The sequence below is a fragment of the Bubalus kerabau genome, chromosome 5 (genome assembly GCF_029407905.1).
Source record: "Bubalus kerabau isolate K-KA32 ecotype Philippines breed swamp buffalo chromosome 5, PCC_UOA_SB_1v2, whole genome shotgun sequence".
In the NCBI taxonomy this organism is placed as follows: domain Eukaryota; kingdom Metazoa; phylum Chordata; class Mammalia; order Artiodactyla; family Bovidae; genus Bubalus; species Bubalus kerabau.
Window position 1 is genome coordinate 112703703 of NC_073628.1, and position 22481 is coordinate 112726183.

The following is a 22481-nucleotide window of genomic DNA, read 5'->3' on the forward strand; positions in this document are numbered from 1 at the left end:
TTGCCAATTTCCTTTCTTCTGCCTATTCCTTAAAGTTACTATTCCTCAGTGTTTGATTTGGTACCTTCTCTTCTCACTCTGTATACCTTTTCCTGGACCAGTCTGAGCTTCTGAGACCATCAGAAAAGATCACCCTCTGCTGTTCTATGATATGTAATTCAAAAGTAAACACATATTTTTAAACAAAGGAGAAACAATATGGTCTCTCTAGTCTTTTAAATCGTACAGCTCTGGATAAATTTTTGAAAATGAACTACCTAGCACACATGCTTTCTTTCTCTCTCTCCCTCTGCTGGATCCCTAAGCATGTATTATGTTGAGTAAACCTATTAGGAGGCCAGGAATGCATTATCTCATTCATTCTACAGTTTTTATTATTACCAATTTCTGAATTTATATACTGCTCAGATCTAAAGAACCATATATACAAGCATCTAATAAGCATCTATAATTTGATTATCACAATGACTTCAAACTGTCACCGAGATCTGTTCCTCCTTCTATTTCCCACTTCAGTGAATTGTGTTAGGCAGTTACTTAATTTAAAACCCCAGGGGTCATTTTGGACTCTTCCTCTTGCTCACCCTAACCTCATCCAGTACACCACCAATTGCTATTGGTCCTTTCCCTAAATATCTCTCATATATATCCACAGCCTCCGAATAGGTTTCTCTGCCTCCAGTTTTGTGCTCCTCAAATTCATAGATACTTTCTGAATTGAGGTGTGTGTTATTCCACCTTACAAAGTCCAAGTATAAAGGATTTTCAATCATCAGCGTTCTTATAGAATTCATTCACCTGCCTCATGTCAATAGAATAGAAACTGTCAGGGGAATATTGCCATTATTTTGCAATAACTGTAAATGGAATATAATCTATAAAAATATTGAATCACTGTGTTGTACACCTGAAACTAATATAATATTCTAAGTCAATGATCAACAACAACAAAAAAGAAAGTTGTGTTCCGTTTGGTGAACTGACTGAACTGTCAGTTCAGTTTGAATCATCAAAAAGAGCTGACTTCTGTGGCGTATGTATGTGTGTATGTGCACGTGTATGACATAATATGCAAAGAATGTTTTGTTTGAAAACAGGGTTTGAAATAAACCTTTTAAAATAGTCTAAAGCAGTGAAAGAGAGAACTAAAAGAGAAAAGAAGAGAAACACACACAAAAAAGACTAAAATATGGGATGACTTCATGGGTCTTTACCCGTGAAGTTGAAACACATCGTGTCTGCTCCAGTCACCCACAAGGACCACTTCTCTAGGGAAAAGCTTCCTATTTTTAAACTTAGTGTAATGCCTGTGGAATTACATTGCCTATTCCCACCCAGGCCCCCAGAGTTTATCATTACACACTGTTTTTGCCAAGAACCTGTTCTGTCTCTAGTTATCAACAAAGAGATGTCAAAGGGCATACACTTGGGGCTTTGGGTGTATTTTTGTCTCTTGTTCTCTACCAGAGGAGCAGATCCTGTGTGCTACCCTTTGAAGTCTAGTTCTTTTAGATGTAAACAGGCCCTGTGGTTTAGGATGGTTCTGCAGCTGGGGAGTATCGGCAAACTTGGGAGGTGGGAAGAGTGGGGTGTTCTCTGCCTCATCTTCAAGTTACAGCCCATCTGCACCATTCATATATTCAGCTAGTATTAAATGAGCACTTAATAATATGCAAGATGATGTGCTAAGTTGTTCTCACAATGATGTGGTGCTTGACTTCTGGGAACTTTGTCCAGCTAATGAGATTAGGAATGCTCTATAATATTAAAATAAAGAATGCTTGGTATTATATATACATAAATATATGCACACATGTATATGTATCTGTATGTAAAGACCTATGCATACCTATATGTGTAGGTTACACATATGCATGCTGCTGCTGCTAAGTCACTTCAGTCGTGTCCAACTCTGTGTGATCCCATAGATGGCAGCCCACCAGGCTCCGTCATCCCTGGGATTCTCCAGGCAAGAACACTGGAGTGGGTTGCCATTTCCTTCTCCAATGCATGAAAGTGAAAAGCGAAAGTGAAGTTGCTCAGTCGTTCTGACCGTCAGCGACCTCATGGACCGCAGCCTTCCAGGCTCCTCCGTCCATGGGATTTTCCAGGCAAGAGTACTGGAGTAGGGTGCCATTGCCTTCTCTGACACATATGCATACATATAAATAAATGTGTGTGTGTGTATATGTGTGTATATATATATTATATAATATATATAATATATATATATGTAAAGACCAATACAGAAGAATACAAATAAGAAAAGAGAATTACTTCAAATCCCATGACCTGTTTCATCCCCTTCTAAATATCTAGATTGACATTTGATATGGTTTAAAATAAATAGAATTATACTTACTGTTGTACAGCCAGACTTTTTACTCAATAATATGTTGGGGACATTTTTCCATTTTAATAAAAAAATCTAAATTATTGTTAATGATTTCATGTGAATGTTATATATTCTTAATTTATCTTGCCAGATCCGTGCTAATGGAAGTTTGCACTACATTTTTTTGCGATTATACTTGTGCTTCCTGTTATACTATTCTGTGTTATTGCACTATATATTTTGCCATTGTTCCATTATTTTTGGTGCATATATGAAACTCATACAAATATCTTCTTAAGTTAAATATACTAGAGGTAAGATTTCTACTGTTGGCAAATATTACCAAAGCAGGCTTACATATGGTAATTACCTATTCTAATCTATCTATTATAGACTAGACTAAATGACTTAGAAATTCAGATTTAGGGGCTCCTTTCAGTCTGGGATGATCATTGTGGGATTCATGGGAAAGTTAAGATAGAAAATGGGCCTTGAATATCAGATACATTTTTGATAATTATATATGTAAGGAAAGTACACCTTAAACAAAGCAGAGAGGCAAAAAATAAATTAATTAATTAAAAAACCAAACGAATAAAAATGACTCAAAACAAAAAACTCAGGAGCATGTTTGACATCAGTGAGTAAATCAGTTTTGCTCAATTGATGGCATAGTGGAGTTGGGGCGATCCTGGACGGTAGGCTGAGTATCAGATGAAGGGCAACTTTGAGTGGCAACTTATAGGGTATCGGCAGGGCTATCATGTAGGGCTGAGGGAACCAAGAGGAACAGAACACCAATTCGAATATCATATGGCATGGGCTGGAGTACATATATCATTAGAGAGAGAAAAATAAGAAGACATCTTAGCACATGACAGACAAAGTAAAAATGCTCTATTCCAGATAGTGACAGTGGGAAAGGGAATATAGGAATGTATTCTAGAGACTTTGTGAAAGAAGAGTCTATAGAAGCTGGGACTAAACATCCCATTAATCACCAACTTCTATAGAATCTTCTTTGACAAAGTCTCTAAACCCCAGCTGCCATCACCGAGTCATGCCAAGTCTGCTAGACCAACACCAACAACGAGGGTTTGCCTCACAGCCTGTTTCTCCATGCCCTCACTGCCAGTGGCTGGGCTGGGCACTGTAACAGAATGGTCCAGCCCTGCTTGGAGGCAAAGAGAGAAGCAGCAGTCAGAAGTGAGGTCTTCATGTTGACATCACCTGCCAGCTAGAGCCCAGCTGATTGGTAGACTCTAAATGACATCCAGATCCCTAGGTGCAAGGGAGCTGAACCAATGTAGAGTTCAACTTTCCTGTTTCCAGAACAGGAAGATACCTAGAAGGAGGAAAGAATTGATGTGCACAAACCAGCTGACAGTATCCACCAGAAACTTCAAAAAACCTTACTCATGTCTGCTTCTCTGAGCTGGTTTTCCCTCTGTCTCCCATTCTTGCATACAGTTCTGGGCACCCTGCTGTTATAATGCCTTGCACCTTGCATTATAATCATTTGTTTCCATGGTTGTTTTCTTCACTAGACTGAACTTCTTGAAAATGAGAGTCATGCCTTATGCATCTTTTCATTGCCAAGGCCCAACACAGTGACTCACAGATCCTAGGGAGACCAACTGAAGAACAGGGGAAAGAATGTGGGCTTTGGAGTTAAAGGAACTCAAGTTTAAAATTTGCCTCCAAAACTTACAAGCGGTGTGGTTTGGGGCGAGTGACTTTATCTCTGTAAGTTTTAGTTTCTAATCTGTAAAATGAAATAATACTGACTTCATAGATTTGAGAGCTTACATGAGAAAATATATATGAAGCATCTGGCATGTATTTGGGATTCAGTTCCTTGTGATCACTATTATTATTAGGGATACATAAACTATTGCCAAGTTAATGACTTATTAAGTGCATTTCTTCATGATTATTTGTCTTGGCAGCAAAGCAGACTTTGAAGAGTTCAGTTTTTTCCCTTCTGTATTATTATACTCTATCTTGCTTACTATTCTGAATGTAGATTTTGTAAATTTTAAAATTTATCATTCTTTGCGTTTTTATGTTTATGCTGGCTTTATATTTCTTTTTGACCTTATTTTTTTTAATAGTTTGTGCTGTTCCTCTTTCCAAAATCTACATATGCTTTGTTAAAATTTTAGCTCAGCGAGGAGTTCTTTTACAGAACCTGGTTCTTCCTATTACTTTCTGTCTCCTTTCTGCCTTATTGGGATAACCTAGAATTATGCTGATTTTCAAGGTTTATACCCTTTCACCTACAAAGGGCCATTTTCCCCTTGAGACTATACCATATTCCCTTTTAGAAATCTGTTTTCTTGAACTCTAATCCCTGATGTTACCAGTCCTGGCCATTGCAAGAACTAAAATAGAATTTCTTTCATTAAAAGAACTCTCCCGTTCCATGTCACCATCTAGTTCTTTCTTATTAATATAAATTAAAATAAATTATCATAACTCTGCTTTTTTCTTGAACGTTTTTGAGAGATATTACTAGCAAGTCATAAAAAGTATTTATCAGAAATTCTGCCATTGCTATTAGCAGCGCCCGTCTTCGGGCAGAAACTTTCTCACCTGAAGTTCTGGATCATCACTGTATTTTTATTCTGTGTCAGTTTTAGAAATGGCCTTTGGGATGTATCAAAACTATCCTTTGCCTGACTATGCCCAGCAGTAGTTTATGCCTAGAAAATTTTCATTGCTATTTTATTTTCACTAAATGCTTTCCATTGTGGATTTACTTCAGGTGTCTTATTTCAGTTGCATTTCCTTCCTTTTTGCACTGTGGTATTACTTCTATTTCACTTAACTTCATTTCTGTCACACCAGGTATGCCTGTCCTCAGACATAGTTGTCTTCAACAAGTGACTAGCTACCCAGAGTCTTTAAGCTGATACTTGCTTTCCTGTATTATGATTTTTGAACTTTGTTGCTGACTATGTAGACATTTGAGACCTTAGATATTGTTATTAATAATATAATGTTTATTGATGATGTCTTATGTGTGATTTTTATATGTTACCTGATTTTTATTTCTAATAAGTATACACAGATTATACTTTCATTATTCTCATTTTACAGATAAAGAAACTCAGAAGGAATGATGACAGGCAGCTTGTCAGTGCCACATGGCCAGTGAGTGGTAGAGGTGGGACATGAGACCAAGTCATTCTGGCTTAAGCACTTGTTCTCGGGGTGCTGACATGCTACCTCTGACTTTTGGTTCAACCATTTTCTCTTAAGTTCTACTGGGTACTTCTTCCCTCATGCTTTTCTTTTTTATTATCCTGATCCAATAAGCTATATGGGTATTTTTATGCTACCCTTCCAAATAAATTTCAGGGTGTGACTTCCCTTGGTCAGATAAATAAACTACTGCCAAGAACTGGAAAGGTGGAATTTACTCTCTTCTGCCTTTTGAGCCAGTTACCTAGGCAATCACACCTTCTTTTAAAACAGGTTCTTTGCTTTGAAACCCTCTTTTGAAGCCAGAGGTTCATTCTCTGTATGCTCTTTTATTTTCCAAAGATATTGTATTTAAGTGAAAGAAGATATATTCATTTTCTATTCCTGCTGCAACAAGTGATCACAAGCTTAATGGCTGAAAATGACACATATTGATCACCTTACAACCCTGTAGGTCAGAAGTTTGACATGGGTCTCACCAAGCTAATATCAAGGTGTTAGGGCTGTGTATCTTTCTGGAGGATCTGCAGGAGAAACCACTTCTTTGCCTTTTCCAGCTTCTAAAGGCTGCCCACATTCTTTGGCTTGCAATCCCCTTCCCTTCAGCTTCAAAGCCAGCAATGTAATATTTCTCTGACTCTGCTTCCATGGCCACCTCTTTCTGTGATCACAGATGAGAAATGTTCTCATCTAATTGGATCGGACCCACTTAGAAAATCCTGAATAGTCTCCCCATCTCAAAGTGCACTCCTAAGCATCACTGCAAAATCCCCTTTTCCATGTAAAGTAACATAGTGCCAGATTGCAGGGATTAGAACATGGACAACTTTGGGAGCATTATTCTGCCTAGCACAGAAGACATTAGACTTCAAATCCTTTAAATTTCCAGTTAACTCTTATATTTCAACCTCAAGTTCTTATAATACATAAACATTTCAGGAGAATAATTCCATCTTATTTCCAGTAGTACTACTCACTCCCATATGCATTAGCAGAAGTGAGTTAGTATTTTGGGTGTAAAAAGTTTTGTCAAGTTCTCCACATTTGAATTTAAAGAAAAAAAAAAAATGTTGGTCCCAGTTGATTATGTCTGAGAGGTGATGATATCTTGGCTCTTTTGTGGCATTCAGAAGAGAAACAATCATCATTTTGAGATCTTTTCTTCCTGGGGTCATTAGTAGGTGGTTATTGAGAGAACTCAGAGAAGGCAATGGCACCCCACTCTAGTACTCTTGCCTGGAAAATCCCATGGATGGAGGAGCCTGGAAGGCTGCAGTCCATGGGGTCGCTGAGGGTCGGACACAACTGAGTGACTTCACTTTCACTTTTCATTTTCATGCATTGGAGAAGGAAATGGCAACCCACTCCAGTGTTCTTGCCTGGAGAATCCCAGGGACAGGGGAGCCTGGTAAGCTGCCGTCTATGGGGTCGCACAGAGTCGGACATGATTGAAGCGACTTAGCAGCAGCAGCAGCAGCATTGAGAGAACTGAAGTCAAGGGTGAGGGAAGGAAGTATTGAGGAGGAATCCTGGCTTTTCTTCTTGTGTCATAGAGAGGGTAATAGAGGTGGCAGCAATTCAGAGAGAGGCACTGGAGGAGAAGATAGTGTGGGGAAGAAGACTATGAGTTCAGTGTTAGAGACAAACTAAATATCCTCCAGTCCACATGCCCCCTGAGAACGAATGATGTCACACTGCTATTAACAATCAAATTACACGAGTAGAATGTATAACTATAAAATCTTATCTTCATACATTGCCCCTTTCTTTAGTATTTCTGGGAGTCTTCAGACTGGTGTGCCATAAAAATCCATGCCCACTGGCATCTATGGTTCTGTTGCTGTTTGCTGTTGCATGCTGGCAATGGTATTTACCTTGTCTGCTGACACTCAACATTTCCAGCTGATGCTCTGCCCTCACTGTTTCTCTAGGGAAAAGCTGGCCTTATTAGTGAGCTGGCTTCTAATGCAACCCAAGGCTGTAAAACTCTCAAGTGTTAGAATGGTGCTGACAGCCCTTAATTCTTTCCAGAAATGGAGAGAGTATCCCTTATCCTCAATTGGTGCTTCATTTTGTTATTAGACCTTAAAGTATTGCTTATGTATCCTGGGTTGTACCAGTTTTCCTATGAAAAGAGTTCTTTTAGTTTCTTACTAAAGAACTGGAAATCCAGTCTCTAAAATCAAGTAATGGACAGAATGTCATTGTGGTTCTTCCCTTGTTCTTGCCTTTTTGTTTTTCTGTGGACACCGTCACATACTGCTTCTGCCTTTGGCCAAAATTCAAACCCTTCTTGCAAATATATCCATGGAAAAATATCCACAGATTCATCAATTAGACTACTATTTCAGATGGGAATTAAAATTCAGTGTCTGAAATTTGTTTCTGCTCAGGTAGAACACCCATAACATTGACATGTTGACTTCAAGATGTCTGGGGGGGATCCAGATACACACACACACACACAAGCACTTCATAGTTCAAGAATAGAAAATTTCCCAGTGGTGAACAAGGTGAATGACAAAAGAGTGGATTGCAATCATGACCCAGGAGAATAACTTATAAGAATCAGAAAGGGAAAGAGAAACCCACAATGGAGACTGAGAATCTGTGATCACAAAAGCAAGGACAGAATTGGGAAAGAACACTGCAATAAAAGCAGAGAACTTCAGGAATCAGGAAGCAACTAGCAATATAAACATGAAACTGGTTCTCATGAAAACCAGGTTACAGTGGGATTGGGGGTATGTGATGAAAACAGAAACAAATGGGAGATGAAGAAATTATCCTTTCAAGAGATTTCAATTAGAAAGGAAGAACCCTTTTTTCTTCCTAGCTATGATTTTCTCAGAAGCCTCATCCTGTAGGACAAGAAGAAAGGTAATAAAAATAAGTAAAGAAATAAATGTTGGAGTGTGTTTGTGTGTGAGGGAGTGATCAGTTCAGTCCAGTCACTCAGTCGTGTCTGACTCTTTGCAACCCCATGCACTGCAGCAAGCCAGGCTTCCCTGTTCTTCACCAACCCCTGGAGCTTGCTCAAACTCATGTTCATTGAGTCGGTGATGCCATCCACCCATCTCATCCTCTGTCATCCCCTTCTCCTCCTGCCTTCAATCTTTCCCAGCATCAGGATCTTTTTCTAAGAGTCTATTCTATACATCAGGTGGCCAAAGTATTGGAGCTTCAGCTTCAGCATCAGTCCTTCCAATGACTATTCAGGACTGAGTTCCTTTAGGATTGACTGATTTGATCTTCTTGAAGTCTAAGGGACTCTCAGGAGTCTTCTCCAACATCACAGTTCAAAAGCATAAATTGTTTGGTGCTAAGCTTTCTTTATAGTCCAACTCTCACATCCATACATGACTAGTGGAAAAATAATAGCTTTGACTAGATTGATCTTTGAGGGCAAAGTGATGTCTCTGCTTTTTAATATGCTGTCTAGGTTGGTCATAGCTTTTCTTCCAAGGAGCAAGTGTGTTTTAATTGTGTGGCTGCAGTCACCATCTGCAGTGATTTTGGAGCCCCCCAAAATAAAGTCTCTCATTGTTTCCATTGTTTCTCCATCTATTTGCCATGAAGTGATGGGACTGGATGCCATGATCTTAGTTTTCTGAATGTTGAGCTTCAAGCCAACTTTTTCACTCTCCTCTTTCACTTTCATCAAGAGGCTCTTAGTTCTTTGCTGCCATAAGGATGGTGTCATATGCAGATCTAAGGTTATTGATATTTCTACCCGAAATCTTGATTTCGGCTTGTGCTTCCTCCAGCCTGACATTTCACATGATGTACTCTGCATATAAATTAAATAAGCAGGGTGACAATACACAGCCTTGGCATACTCCTTTTCCTATTTGGAACCAGTCTGTTGTTCCATGTCCAGTTCTAACTGTTGCTTCTTGACCTGCATATAGATTTCTCAGGAGGCAGGTAAGGTGGTCTGGTATTCCCATCTCTTCCAGAATTTTCCAGTTTGTTGTGATCCACACAGTCAAAGGCTTTGGCATAGTCAATAAAGCAAAAGTAGATGTTTGTCTGGAACTCTCTTGCTTTTTTGATGATCCAATGTATGTTGGCAATTTGATCTCTGGTTCCTCTGCCTTTCATAAATCCAGCTTGAACATCTGGAAGTTCACAGTTCATGTACTGTTGAAGCCCGGCTTGGAGAATTTTGAACATTACTTTGATAGTGTGTGAAATGAATACAGTTGTATGGTAGTTTGAACATTCTTTGGCAATGCCTTCTTTGGGATTGGAATGAAAACTGACCTTTTCCAGTCCTGTGGCCACTGCTGAGTTTTCCAAATTTGCTGGCATATTGAGTGCAGCACTTTAACAGCATCATCTTTTAGGAATTGAAATAACGCAGCTGGAATTCCATCACCTCCACTAGCTTTGTTCAAGGGAGTGATAGAGCTCATGATAAGTGGCCTCCATTTTATCATCAAAGAAAGAGACATACTTGTCTAAGAGTCAGAGGAGATTGAGGTTGGTGAGGGAGAAGGGGCAAGAAAAATGGTGAAGATTTTGAATAATTCCTGAAGAAGAGATGACCATAAACAATTTAGACAAGTGCCACTAAAGATCCACATTAGATCAGTAATAAAAAATCAATCTGAGTAAGGGTGACATTGAGAATGGTGTGCAAAGGTCATTGGAAGTAAGGGAGTGTGTTGACATTTCTTCAAGTGACTCTAGGAGCTGGGCAAAGGGAAAGACTGTGAGTCAGACTGTGAAGCCCTTGATGTGTATGGGACAGCGGGGGATGGGAAAATGAAAGAAAATAGAAAGATACAGTGACATATTAGAGTGCCACGTGCACAGTAGCAGGAGCACTTTGACAGAGGTAGAAAACGCTAAGTTTTTGAAGTTGCCCTAAGCATCTAGGAGAATAATAGTTAGTACTCTGGGGACCTGTAAGCCTTATGGTGTGAGAACAGCCCAAGGATTGGGGGAACAGGTCAAAGGGGATAGTTGCCCAGAGGAAGAAGCAGAACTGGCAAAGTGGTTAGCAGATGCAGGTGGCAGAGGGAAATCATTCTGCGTATTTTGTTTTGAGAACCAACCAATGGACAACAGTGACAGAAAGATTTAGATTTAACCAAACCCAGCTATCCAAGACTTGGCCCAGGTTGTTTCTGTGAGGGGAATTGGCTGAGGGTCCTTGGAGGCATCTGATTTTGCTCTCCTGGAGGCTGTCTGACCACCTGTGGCATGCAGGCAGCATCTTCCTCTGGAGGGGGCTTGCTCTGCCTGTGGGGAACAGTGCCCTGGGTCCCAGTCTTAGGGCACACATGTATGCATCTTTTTATGTCTCATTTTTTAACATGAGAATTTTTGATGCTCATTCAACTTCCTTCAGACAGCTCAGGATCTTTTTCTTCTTTCTGGCCTGAATTACTTCTCTCGGTTTATAAGGGAGCTGTTTGACTGACTATTAAACTACAACACGAGAGGCATTATTGTTATATTCTTTTACTTTTACCTAGTCAGAAACTAAGCAAGAGTTGGGACTTTCATGGAAAGTTAGATATTAGAGTGTGGCTGCTGCTGCTACTGCTGCTAAGTCGCTTCAGTCGTGTTCAACTCTGTGCGACCGCATAGACGGCAGCCCACCAGGCTCTCCCATCCCTGGGATTCTCCAGGCAAGAACACTGGAGTGGATTGCCATTTCCTTCTCCAATGCATGAAAATGAAAAGTGAAAGTGAAGATGCTCAGTTGTGTCTGACTCTCAGCGACCCCATGGACTGCAGCCTTCCAGGCTCCTCCATCCATGGGATTTTCCAGGCAAGAGTACTGGAGTGGGGTGCCATTGCCTTCTCCAAGAGTGTGGCTAGGGGTCAGCAGTTGTGGAGCCCAACAAAGGAATGTGGTAGGCTGGACACTGGACAATGGTTAATCTCAAATCAGTAGGTGACAGTGATAAAATAGTGAAACAAGTGTGTATTCTTCCTGAAGGCATACCAGAAATAATAGACTTAAGCTATGGCAGAACAACTTGCTATGTCTGCCTCAAGGAAAGCTTGATTTTGAGACAGTGTTTATGAAGATCAAGGTGAAACTTCACTTTGCTCTGTCTGAGCCCTCAGAGAGAAGTTCATGGTGAGTATTTCCATCTAGGGTGTGGAGAAGATGAGTAAAGGGAGATCTTGGCAGAAATTAAGTAGATTAATACAGCTCGTCTCTCTTTTCAGGGCCCTAGGTGGCATGGTGGTAAAGAATCTGCCTGCCAATGCAGGAGATGCAAGAGATGCAGGGTCAATTCCTGGGCTAGGAAGATCCCCTGGAGGAGGAAATGGCAACCCACTCCAGTATTCTTGCCTGGGAAATCCCATGGACACAGGAGCCTGGTTGGCTATAATCCATGGGGTAGCAAAGAGTCAAACACGACTGAGTGGCTGAACACATCTCTCTTGTAATACATAGTTCTAGTCAGTTCATGAACCTATGCTTTTTATGACATTTATGTATATTGGTCCTGGTCAGTTCATGATCCTATGCATTTTATGACACTTATGTATGTCATTTCTTCTTTGAATATTAAGATATTTTGGATGACAAGTATATCTCTTAATAACTTATTTCTGAAGCAAGATGTTATAGTTTGAATTTTTGAATAATGTCCATTCTCTTCACTGTAGGTCTGAGCCAGGCTCTGGTCACATTAGTGGACAAACTAAGACATTTATGTTATTAGCTCAGATTAAATACTGAAATGGCATACATGGATTATAATAGGTGAGGCAGTCTACGTGCAAAGTGAGCACCCTTTGGATAGCTACACTTTTACCCTTTTTTGGTTTAGGGAAAAATCTGGACAAAAATGTTTGTCTCCAACAAAATAAGACTCTCCTCTATAGTTTTCATTAATGACCGTTTCCTACTGTCTCTAGCTTTTAAAAATGTATTTTTCCCTTATACTTGCCGACTTCTACCTATGCCTTTTTGAAGTGCAGGAGTTAGAGCGACTGCATCCAGTTTGCCACCAGAATTACATAAACACTCTCATCTGGAAGAGTAATTTATGGCTGGGAGAGGGATGGGCAAGGAAGGAAAGGGAAATGAGTAGACCCAACTGATGAGTTGGTGGTGGAGGAGGAGGCCTCTTGGAGAACGGCTCAAAGGAAATTATTGGAACTGCTGGGTTGAGGGAGAACAGAAGGATGGTGGCCAAAGTTGGTAAGTGGCAGACAGGGAAGCCAGGAACACACAGGTAGCCCAAGTAAACCATGCCAGGAACAGGGGGACTTGGGGAAAGTAAGGGAGGAGAAAAGAAAGAAAACTGTCAAGTTCCCAATTCCTAATTTTAGTGGGCTCTCCGAAAAGGAACAGAGGGTGCAGTTTTTCTTCCTTGGTACCCTGCTTCTGTGAAGGCTCAGTCACTGGTCTCTCTTCTTTCTTTTCTAATCATTTCTTTTTTCCTTTCTTTCTTCTCTCTTTCCTCCTATCCACCCTGCCTCTTCTTTCATCTGATCGATTAGAACATCTCCATGTTGAAGAGTTACTTGTGTCATCATAGCTCCAAACCATCGATTTGTCAATGCAGGAAATTGTAATTGTTTTTAATAAAGGAGAAAGGGAAAGGGAATGTGACTAATGTCTGTGGAAAACCAGGCGACAGTTCAAAAACCACTGAGTCTCCAGGAAAGCAGAAGAAGGAATATCCCTCTGATCACATCTGACATCACTTCATGGAATCTGGATGGTTTCTTGGGAGAGGAGAACTATTTTTCCAAGATATTATAAGTCAATAAGAAAGGATATTTTAAAACCCCCTTTCTCCCAAGCACTTTTGGTTTTAAAGCAAAGTCTTTTTGTGCTTCTTTATTCCTCTTTTTGGTTCTGTGCCAAAGAACACAAATACAGTCTTCTTTGGGAGCTCTATTTCTTGGATACTCCTTGCCAATATATCTTACATGTGGATTAAATAGATGGCATCAACAGTGTAGTTGGGAAGCAAAGCAAGCAAGAGAAGAGGGTCATGCTGTTCTCACATGAGCTTCGGGGTTGAGTGATTTCAGTGTCTGCAGCTTGTCTACCAGAGTAGTAAGCATAAAGCATCAATCTGTAAAGGATATTTTCAACTATGTTGAGAGAGCTGTCTGCATAGTTGAAGCTGTGATAGGATCATTGCTATTTTTGGAGCAGCATTTCCAGTGAATCCAAGGGGCGACTCAGTTTTGGTTTAGTTGTTCTTTCTTAAAATAGCTCTCCATTGAGAATGATGAGGCTCTGTTTGCTCACGGTGAAGTTTTAAGTTTCACTCATGTCAGGAAAACGAAGGTCTTTGACTATATATGAGCTTTAAAAGAGATCGAATGCTTGTTTCCCCCTTTTTTTTATGGGCCACGGGGCATGTGTGTTTAATAGACCTTTAAGTCTGCAAAGAAGCACAAACATAATATTACCTAGTGCTTTGAAGGCCACCAGTAGAGATACTCAGTGAGTATAAAGTAGTCAGAGTAGGGTTAGAGAGTTTATGGATTAAGATACTAGAAAGAGAAAATATATATATATATATATATAACTAATATTTTATGCAGTAGCTTTATGTTATCCTTTCATTCCTATAACTCATATCTTTTTCCTCTTTAACTTTGTGTTTCCTGGTTACTATTTACCTTTTTAAAAAATGCCAAAAGCAAGCATATGCTGAAATAGAGATTTAATCAGTCTTCTATAGTAATGATCGTGCAGTGTGATAGAACCAGAGATTGAGAACTGGAAGGCCTCATTCACCATGGACTGGAGAGTAATTCTCAGGGCATAGAATTAAGAGTATCATTGGGTTTATCTTGAAGAAATAATCTAGGCATTAAGTGGGGAACTGAGTATGATGTCAAATACTGAGTATTCATATAAATATTATGGTGCAAAAAAAGGTAGGATATTATTTATCTTGGAATAAATATTCTAAATGAGTATTAGTGTCTTTTTTGAGAGCACCATGATACCTGGTCTCAGCCTCTTTTTACTCTTCTCCTCTAAAAGGCAATGATGGTTGGGAAGCCAGAGTCTTATTAGATCTGGCTCTGTTCCTTTCTATGTACTGATCCTTTGGTGTGACATTTCCTCTCTTCTGTGCTCCCCAGGGCGTACATGAGTGTGAAGGAGCTGAAGGAGGCACTGCAGCTCAACAGCACCCACTTCCTCAATGTCTACTTTGGCAACTCAGTACGAGAAGATCTTGCAGGTGCTGCCACCTGGCCTTGGGACAAGGAAGCCATCAGTCACCTGGGTAAGTAAAGTTGAAGAACAACTACAGTTGGAGAAATGAGGAGGTTGGAAGGGAATCTGTGAAAGTTAGTTTGGGGGGAAATGGAGAGAAAAATAAATTTACTTAATAAATTAGCTCCTTTGGGCTGATAATAGCTTTGAGGAGAATTTTTCAAAATGTTTAAATGAAGACAGGTAAGATGTACTAGGGCAACAGTGGCAAATACTCAGAATGTTCTAGACCAAATATTCAGAAGGTTCTAGACCAAATAATCTAGATGCAAATAAATTGCTGACATGGGATAAGATCCATTTTGTGTCTTGATTAATCTCAAGAGGGAACCAAGCAAAAAGGTGGCTAGACTGTGACATTTGGTTTGCAGTAATCGCTGTGCCAGAAGATTGCTGGTCATCTTGCATGGATGTGTCCAAAAGATTGGGGAAGGAATAAGAAGCAATAGCTTAACAATAGATGAAAAGATATTGTTCCTGTTCAAGAGGAAACCGGAACATAGAAATCCCTGTAGTGAATTAGGTCAGCATACAGTAGGGCTATATATCTCAAGAAAGGAAGAGATAATAAAAAGTTAAACCTGTGGTGATCCAAACTGAATGCTTTGTTTATCCTGGGGCTCTATAGTCATCTGATACAGTTTTAGGGCTCTCCTTTTATCATTAAATTTTGTATTTTCAGTTGTCAGTATATGATAAGTCAGAAATTTGTGAGGTGAGTGGTGCTTTCCAAATCAAAACTAATGTGAGTCATTCTAGTCTTCACGGTTGTAAGAGGCAAACTGGAAGGTTATATGCCAATAAATCATTTAGTAGTGAGTTTGAGTATCTTGAATTATCCTCATGATAAACAGTGGTAACAGAGGAACATACAAAACTTTAAGAAAATACCTCCAAATTGTCTCACATCTGATTCACCAAATGTTACCTTTCAGTACATATGACAGCAAGGTTTATCAATAATGGTTTCTAAGAATCCTAGGTCATTGGGAATTGAATCTACTTGTTCAAAAAACCTTCAAAAAAAAAAAAAAAAAGATCTGCCTAGCCATTATGGAGACAAATCTTGGCCCCTTAATAAGAATTGTTGAGCTAGGAGCAGAGCCTTGAGTATTTTCTAACTTTTCTGGTACTAGGCCATTGACAAAACTCATTTAAATAAAAAAAAATGGACAAAATACCAAAAAAATTAGCTACTTGAAAACATCAGACGTAGCCAAGACAATGAGGATTTTAGAGACCCAATCCCCAATTAGAAGAAAGCAGCATTGATGTGAGCTCTACATATAGCTCAGTTTTGTTTTTTTTTTTTTTCCCTCCTTGGGGGAATTTGCCAATTCTCAGTAAAAGTAATAGAAGCAGATCAGAGAGCAGCAGTCCAGAGCATGCTTCAGTCTCACTACTGGGGAGACAAAAACTATAAGTCAAAACTTCTAAGGTATCCAGACTAGAGGGATCAAGTTCCCAGAGAAATAGAAACCATAGAAAAAATAAATGTGATATTCTACTCATAATTTTAAGATATTTTCTGATTTCTGAACTATGCATTCTCTAAGTCAGTGACCAAGAAAACAAGTATTGATATAAAATAGCTGCTATTAGATAAAAAAGCTGAAAAGTAATATCAGGAGTCTTACAGTGGGGGGGGGACAAAAAAATGGAATTGAGATCCTGTCAAGGAGGGGAATTGAGACACTCTATGAAATACTCTTCATAGACATTCTAGGAAGGAAAACATAAATAGTCGAGCTTACACAAAGCATAAAATTCAGCCTGAAACACTCTTAAATACCTGTTTTTAGGAAGGTCATCTTGCCTGGAGGATCCCATGGAAAGAGGAGCCTGGCAGAATACAGTCTATAGAGTCACAGAGTCACACATGACTGAAGTGACCTAGCAGCCACAGTAGCAGCGTCTGCCTATATTTAACTGCCTAACAAAAGAAAGTTAAATATGCTCTGGAGGAAGACAATATCATCAAAAACCTCTACAAATTTTCATGCACAATGTCCTGAAATCAGTAAAAAAAAAAAATTTCCAGTTATGCCAAGAGCAGGATCAAATGATGGTAAACAAAACTAAACAACGAAGCAATCACTCCATAAATGCAGATCCACAGATTATCCAGATATTGGAGTTATGGAATAGTGGCTTAAGATAATTATGATTAATACGTTCAAGATAGATAAAAAGTTGTAGAGTGTCCTCAGAGAATTAGAATCTATATTAGTGAATCAAAGGGAAATAAAAATACAATAGCTGAAATTAAGACATTAATAGATTAGTTTGTGAGCAGGAGAAAAGATTTAGAAAACTATAGAACACATAGATATCGAAGCTCAAAGAGGAAAAGTGATGTAAAAATATAGAAAACAGCACGAGGCATTTGAGACCTGATGAAAAATTCCTACTGTAAATTGGAGTTCTAGAAGCAAAAGAGAAAGATTTTGAGGCAGAAACAATATCAAAGAGATAGCAGCTGAGAATTTTGCAAGGTGACAAAAAGTATCAAACTACAGATTCAAAATGTTTCTCAAACCCTAAGAAGGATAAATAGAAAGAAAATCACAACTTGATTCATTATAGCAAACATGCTGAAAATCAAAGGCAAAGAGAAAATACTCAAAAGTAACCAGAGAAAAATTGTTACTTTAAAAGAAGCAGCAGTAAGATTGGCATGTTGATTTTTCAACAGAAACTATGGAAGTCAGAAAACACAGATTGATAGATTTTTTAAAATGCTAAGAGAATAATTGCCAATTTATAATTCTATATTCAGCAAAAATCTTTTAAAGAAAAATTAAACATATTTTCAGACAAAAATAGATAATTTAATACCAGCAGTAAAGTAAATATTGAAGAAAGCTATCCAAATAGAAAGAAAATGACTCCAAATGGAAACAGAGACATACAAAAAGAAATGAACCATACTAGATAGAAGAAAAATATTAAAAGTAATAAAAAAATTTTTTGGTTTAAAATATAGGTGGTTAAAACATGACAACAATGGCATGAAAGACAAAAAGAAAGTAAAGTAAATTAAATGATTTAAGCCCCTTCTATACCAATATCTAGAAAAATGACTGATTTATTCATTTTAGACAGCTTATATATACCTCATATAAGAATTAGATCAAAATTCTTAGATCAAAATTATTAGGTCAAAATAGATCATAGGTTTAAATATAAAAAGTAATACTGTATAACTTCATAAAGAAAACATAAGAGAAAATCTTCAGGGCAAGGTTAGGTGAAGAGCGCTTATATATGACACCCAAAGCATAATCCATAGAAATGACGATGGATAAGTTGAACTTAATCAAAATTAAAACTTTTTGTCTGAGGAACACCTTATTAAGATGAACAAAGCAATGGCAGACTTGGCAGAAGTATTTGCAAACCATACATCTCACAAAGGATTTGTGTCTATAATGTATAAAGAACTTTGAAAACAAGAGTAAACAAATATTCCAGTTAGAAAATGGGCCAAAGCACAGACATTTTGCCAAAGAAGATATACGGATGGAAAGCAAGCACATGAAAAGATATTTAATATCGTTAGGGAAAAACAAATTAAAGCCACAATGAGGCTACACTTACTAAAAGACCTAAAAAGTAATAACAATACTAATTGCTAGTGAGAGTGCAGAGAACTGGATATTGCATATATTGCTGATGAAAAAGTAAAACGGCACAGCCAGTTTGGAGAATACTTTGGCAGTTTCTTGTAAAATTAAATGTACACCTACCATATGACCCAGTAACTGGACTACTGAATATTTGTCCCAGAAAAGTGGAAATATATGTCCACTCCAAAACCTGTGTATTGATCTTCATAGTAGCTCTATTTGTAATAGAGCAAAACTGAAAATGACAAGAGTATTTTTTAGTGATAACTTTAAGCAAACCATGATGCATCCATACAATGGAACGTGCACGTGTGCCTGCTGTGCTCAGTCGCTCAGTCGTGTCCGACTCTGCAACCCCATGGATTGTAGCCCACCAGGCTCCTCTGTCCATGGGATTTTCCAGGCAAGAATACTGGAGTGGGTTGGCATTTCCTACTCCAGAGGATCTTCCTGACCCAGGGATGGAACCTGCACCTCCTGCTTGGCAGGTGGGTTCTTTGCCGCTGAGACACCTGCGAAGCCAATGATACTACTCAGTAATTAAAAAAACAAACAAACAGAGTACTGATACATGCAACAATTTACATGGATCTCAAGGGTGTTATGGGGAGTGAAAGAAATCTCACAAGTTGCATGCTTGAGAATATTATGTAATATTCTCAAAAATTCATGTGGTATTCTCAAAGTTAAAAAAGAAGACTAGAGAGAGAGAACAAGCTAGTAGTTTTCAGGGGTTAGGAATAGTAGAGGATTGAGGAGAGAGGTATGCTTGAGGGGGGGCGTGAAGGATAATAGAGGAGCAATCTTAATGGTGATTGAATGTTTCAGTGTCTTGATTGTGGTGGTAGTACACCAAGGTATACAAACATGTGATAAAATTTCACAAAACTCACGCATACACACCAGACTGCATGCAGAAACTGGTGAAATCTAAATAAGGTCAGTAGTCTTTATGCATAAATAGAACATATCGCATATAGCTTTTTGAAAGCTCACTGAATGAAGGGATGAATGAATAAATGAATGAAGGTATTAAATTTAAATGGTTTCAAGAAATGTTTGTTCAAACTAGGGTTCTGTAACAACCTAAGGGGTGGGATGGAGTGGGAAGTGGGAGGGAGTATCAAGAGGGAGGGGGCATAGGTGTACCTATGACTGACTCATGTTGAGGTACAGCAGAAACCAACACAATATTGTAAAGCAATTATCCTTCAATTAAAAATAAATATTTTTTTTAAAAAAGAGAAAAGAAATATTTAAATTATGTCATTGGTCACTGACTCATAATGAATTGAAAAAGAAGCTAGGAATTTTAAATTTTATTCTTAAACCTTTTAAGAGTAACTAGTTCCCCACCACATGTTTCCTAATTTGTTTTTAAGAAGTAGAAGACTAGACTGAACAGCTGAAATGTCTGACTCAATATGAAATTTCTCATGTTCTTGTTTACTTTTTCTTGTTCAATCATAACTGTGATTGAATAAAGGAACTATATTGACCTAAATCAGGTGTAGAGTAGTACAGACAGCTGAAATAACATGATAGAGGAAGACATTTATGATTTTCTAAACAGAGTCTTTACAAAACTCAAGATAAGATTATCTGTGTCAACATTCAAGACTCTGTATTTTGAGGGTCACTTGAGTGACCTGGCAGGTAAGTACACTAGTCTGAAAGTTGGAAGACTGAGGCCAATTTCTGACTACAAATGGCTTAAGTCACTATGTGGAAAAACCAAGGTAATCTGTGGTCAACCCATTTCTGACCTTAGCATGATTTTGTACTGTCAATGTTGTGGTAATGCAGGGCAGAATTTTTTTTAATAAGTAAATGAATAAGTGAGATCCCCTTGAACTCAGTGGTTTGACTATCTCTACCTTTAGTGTACAACACTTAAACTGAAAACATGTCTTCAAAGGCAGAAGTCTTAAGTTAGTGCTTGTTATTATTGTTCAGTCGCTAAGTCCAACTCTTCATGACCCCATGAACTGCAGCATGCCAGGCTTCCCTGTCCTTCACTATTTCCTGGAGTGCTCAGATTCATGTCCATTGAGTCACTGATGCCATTCAACCATCTCATTCTCTGTTGCCCCTTCTCCTCCTGTCTTCAATCTTTCCCAGCTTCAGGGTCTTTTCCAATGAGTTTGCTCTTTGTATCAGGTGGCCAAAGTATTGGGGCTTCAGCTTCAGCGTCAGTCCTTCCAACAAATATTCAGGGCTGATTTCTTTTAGAATTGACTGGTTTGATCTCTTTACTGTCCAAGGGACTCTCAGGAGTCTTCTGCAGCACCACAGTTTGAAAGGATCAATTCTTCAACACTCAGCCTTCTTTAGAGTCCAACTCTCACATCCACATATGACTACTGGAAAATTGAATTGAATTCATTTCATGGTAGTGTCAAAGATAGAATAATTAGAAGACGTTCACTGTAGAGATATGCACAGCAAAATTGGGAGACAGACAGGCAAATACAAACTTATAGTAATACCATGTGAATCTGCCACACATGAGGGCAAGTAGGAACATGACAAGAAAGTGCTTGGTTATGCCAAAAATATCAGAGAAGAAGGGGAGAGCGGGCTGAGGGGCTGAGGCTTGAGGAGAGAGTTAAAAGATAAGCAGAAGTTTGTGTGGCAGACAATGGCAGGGCATTCCAGAGCGAAACAAAAGGTAGATGCCAATGTTTAGACTGTTAGAAATCTAGACTTGCTTAGAAATGGAATGTCCTTGGAATCGCTAGAAGAGTGTTCTTCAAACTCATTTTTGCTTTCTTGTAACTCCTAAAAGACTTTTGAAAAACCCCTTTACCCCTTTATAGATTTTAAAAGTAACAACTAAAAATTTAGCCATAAGTTTAAATTATAGCAAAGAATATTACCTCTGGTATATTATCTAAATTATTGACATTTAAAAATGCTTTTTAAATCTCCTCTACTAAATGTATCCTCACTAACATAACAATTTGATAATTACTATCATTCATTTAAAAATGTATGGCCATGTACTTTTTTAACATTGAGAAATTGCTCATTGCTCCTTTTTTCTCTATGGATTTGTATTTCCATTTCATTGTTCCTATAGAAGTTTGTGGGCTTCCCCGATGTCTCAACAGTAAAGAATCTGCCTGCAGTGTAGGAGACATAAGAGATGCGGGTTCGATCCCTGGGTTGGGAAGATCCCTGGAGGAGGGAATGGCAACTCACTCCAGTATTCTTGCCTGGAGAATCCTAGGGACAAGGGAGCCTGGAGGGTGACAGTCCATAAGGTTGCAAAGAGTTGGACATGACCGAAGTGACTGAGTGTGTGTGCCCGTGCGTACACATACCAGCCACACATATAGAACTTTGCACTTAATGGAACAATGAAAGGAAGTGAAAGTGAAGTCACTCAATCATGTCTGACTCTTTGTGACCCCATCGACTGTAGCCCACTAGGCTCCTCCATCCATGGGATTTTCCAGGCAAGAATACTGGAGTGGGTTTAGTAAGTCACCTATTTATCTTCTAAAAACAGATTTTGAGTAAAACAACTCTTTTGTGATATCTTTTAATTAAATTTTTTATTTTGAGATAATTGTATATTCACATGTGGTTATAAGAAATAGTACAAAGAGATTCCACATATCCTTTACCCATTTTCCTTCAAGGAAAGCATCTTGCAAAACTATAATACAATATCACAAACAGGATATTAATGTTGATACTGATCATAAGTTATAATGAGTTAAAAATTTCTTCTCAATTGAGTTAGCTTTTGAAATGTTTCCTTGTCCAAAATTGATCAAAACAATACTTTAAAATGTTGATTGATGACTAGTAAGCAAAGTGGAAAATGCACATTTAATGAGTTGAGAATGGCTTTTCTTTCCCAGATTAGTTCTTGTGTCGGTGGATGAAAAGTAATTACTGCTATAATAAGACAGGATTTAGCATCAGTTATATTGCTTTTTTTTTTTTCTTTTTTAGCTCTAAGTGCTGAGAAACTTTTTTCACATAAATAAGTAGATGAGGGAAATAGAGTTGTGTTTGACTGAGTGGATTGTGGTGCCAAGGTAGAAAATATAGAAAAAAAGAGCAAAGAGCG

The 22481-nt window shown here is 38.5% G+C and overlaps 1 protein-coding gene across 1 annotated transcript in view; it reads left to right on the top strand.

Moving 5' to 3' along the window:
- The window catches only part of PAPPA2 (pappalysin 2), a 320885-nt gene that overhangs the window by 100070 nt on the left and 198334 nt on the right, over positions 1-22481 (top strand). The window contains exon 3 of the mRNA XM_055582744.1: positions 14633-14778. Coding sequence (XP_055438719.1) covers positions 14633-14778 — 146 coding nt within the window. The remainder of the gene's footprint in view (positions 1-14632; positions 14779-22481) is intronic.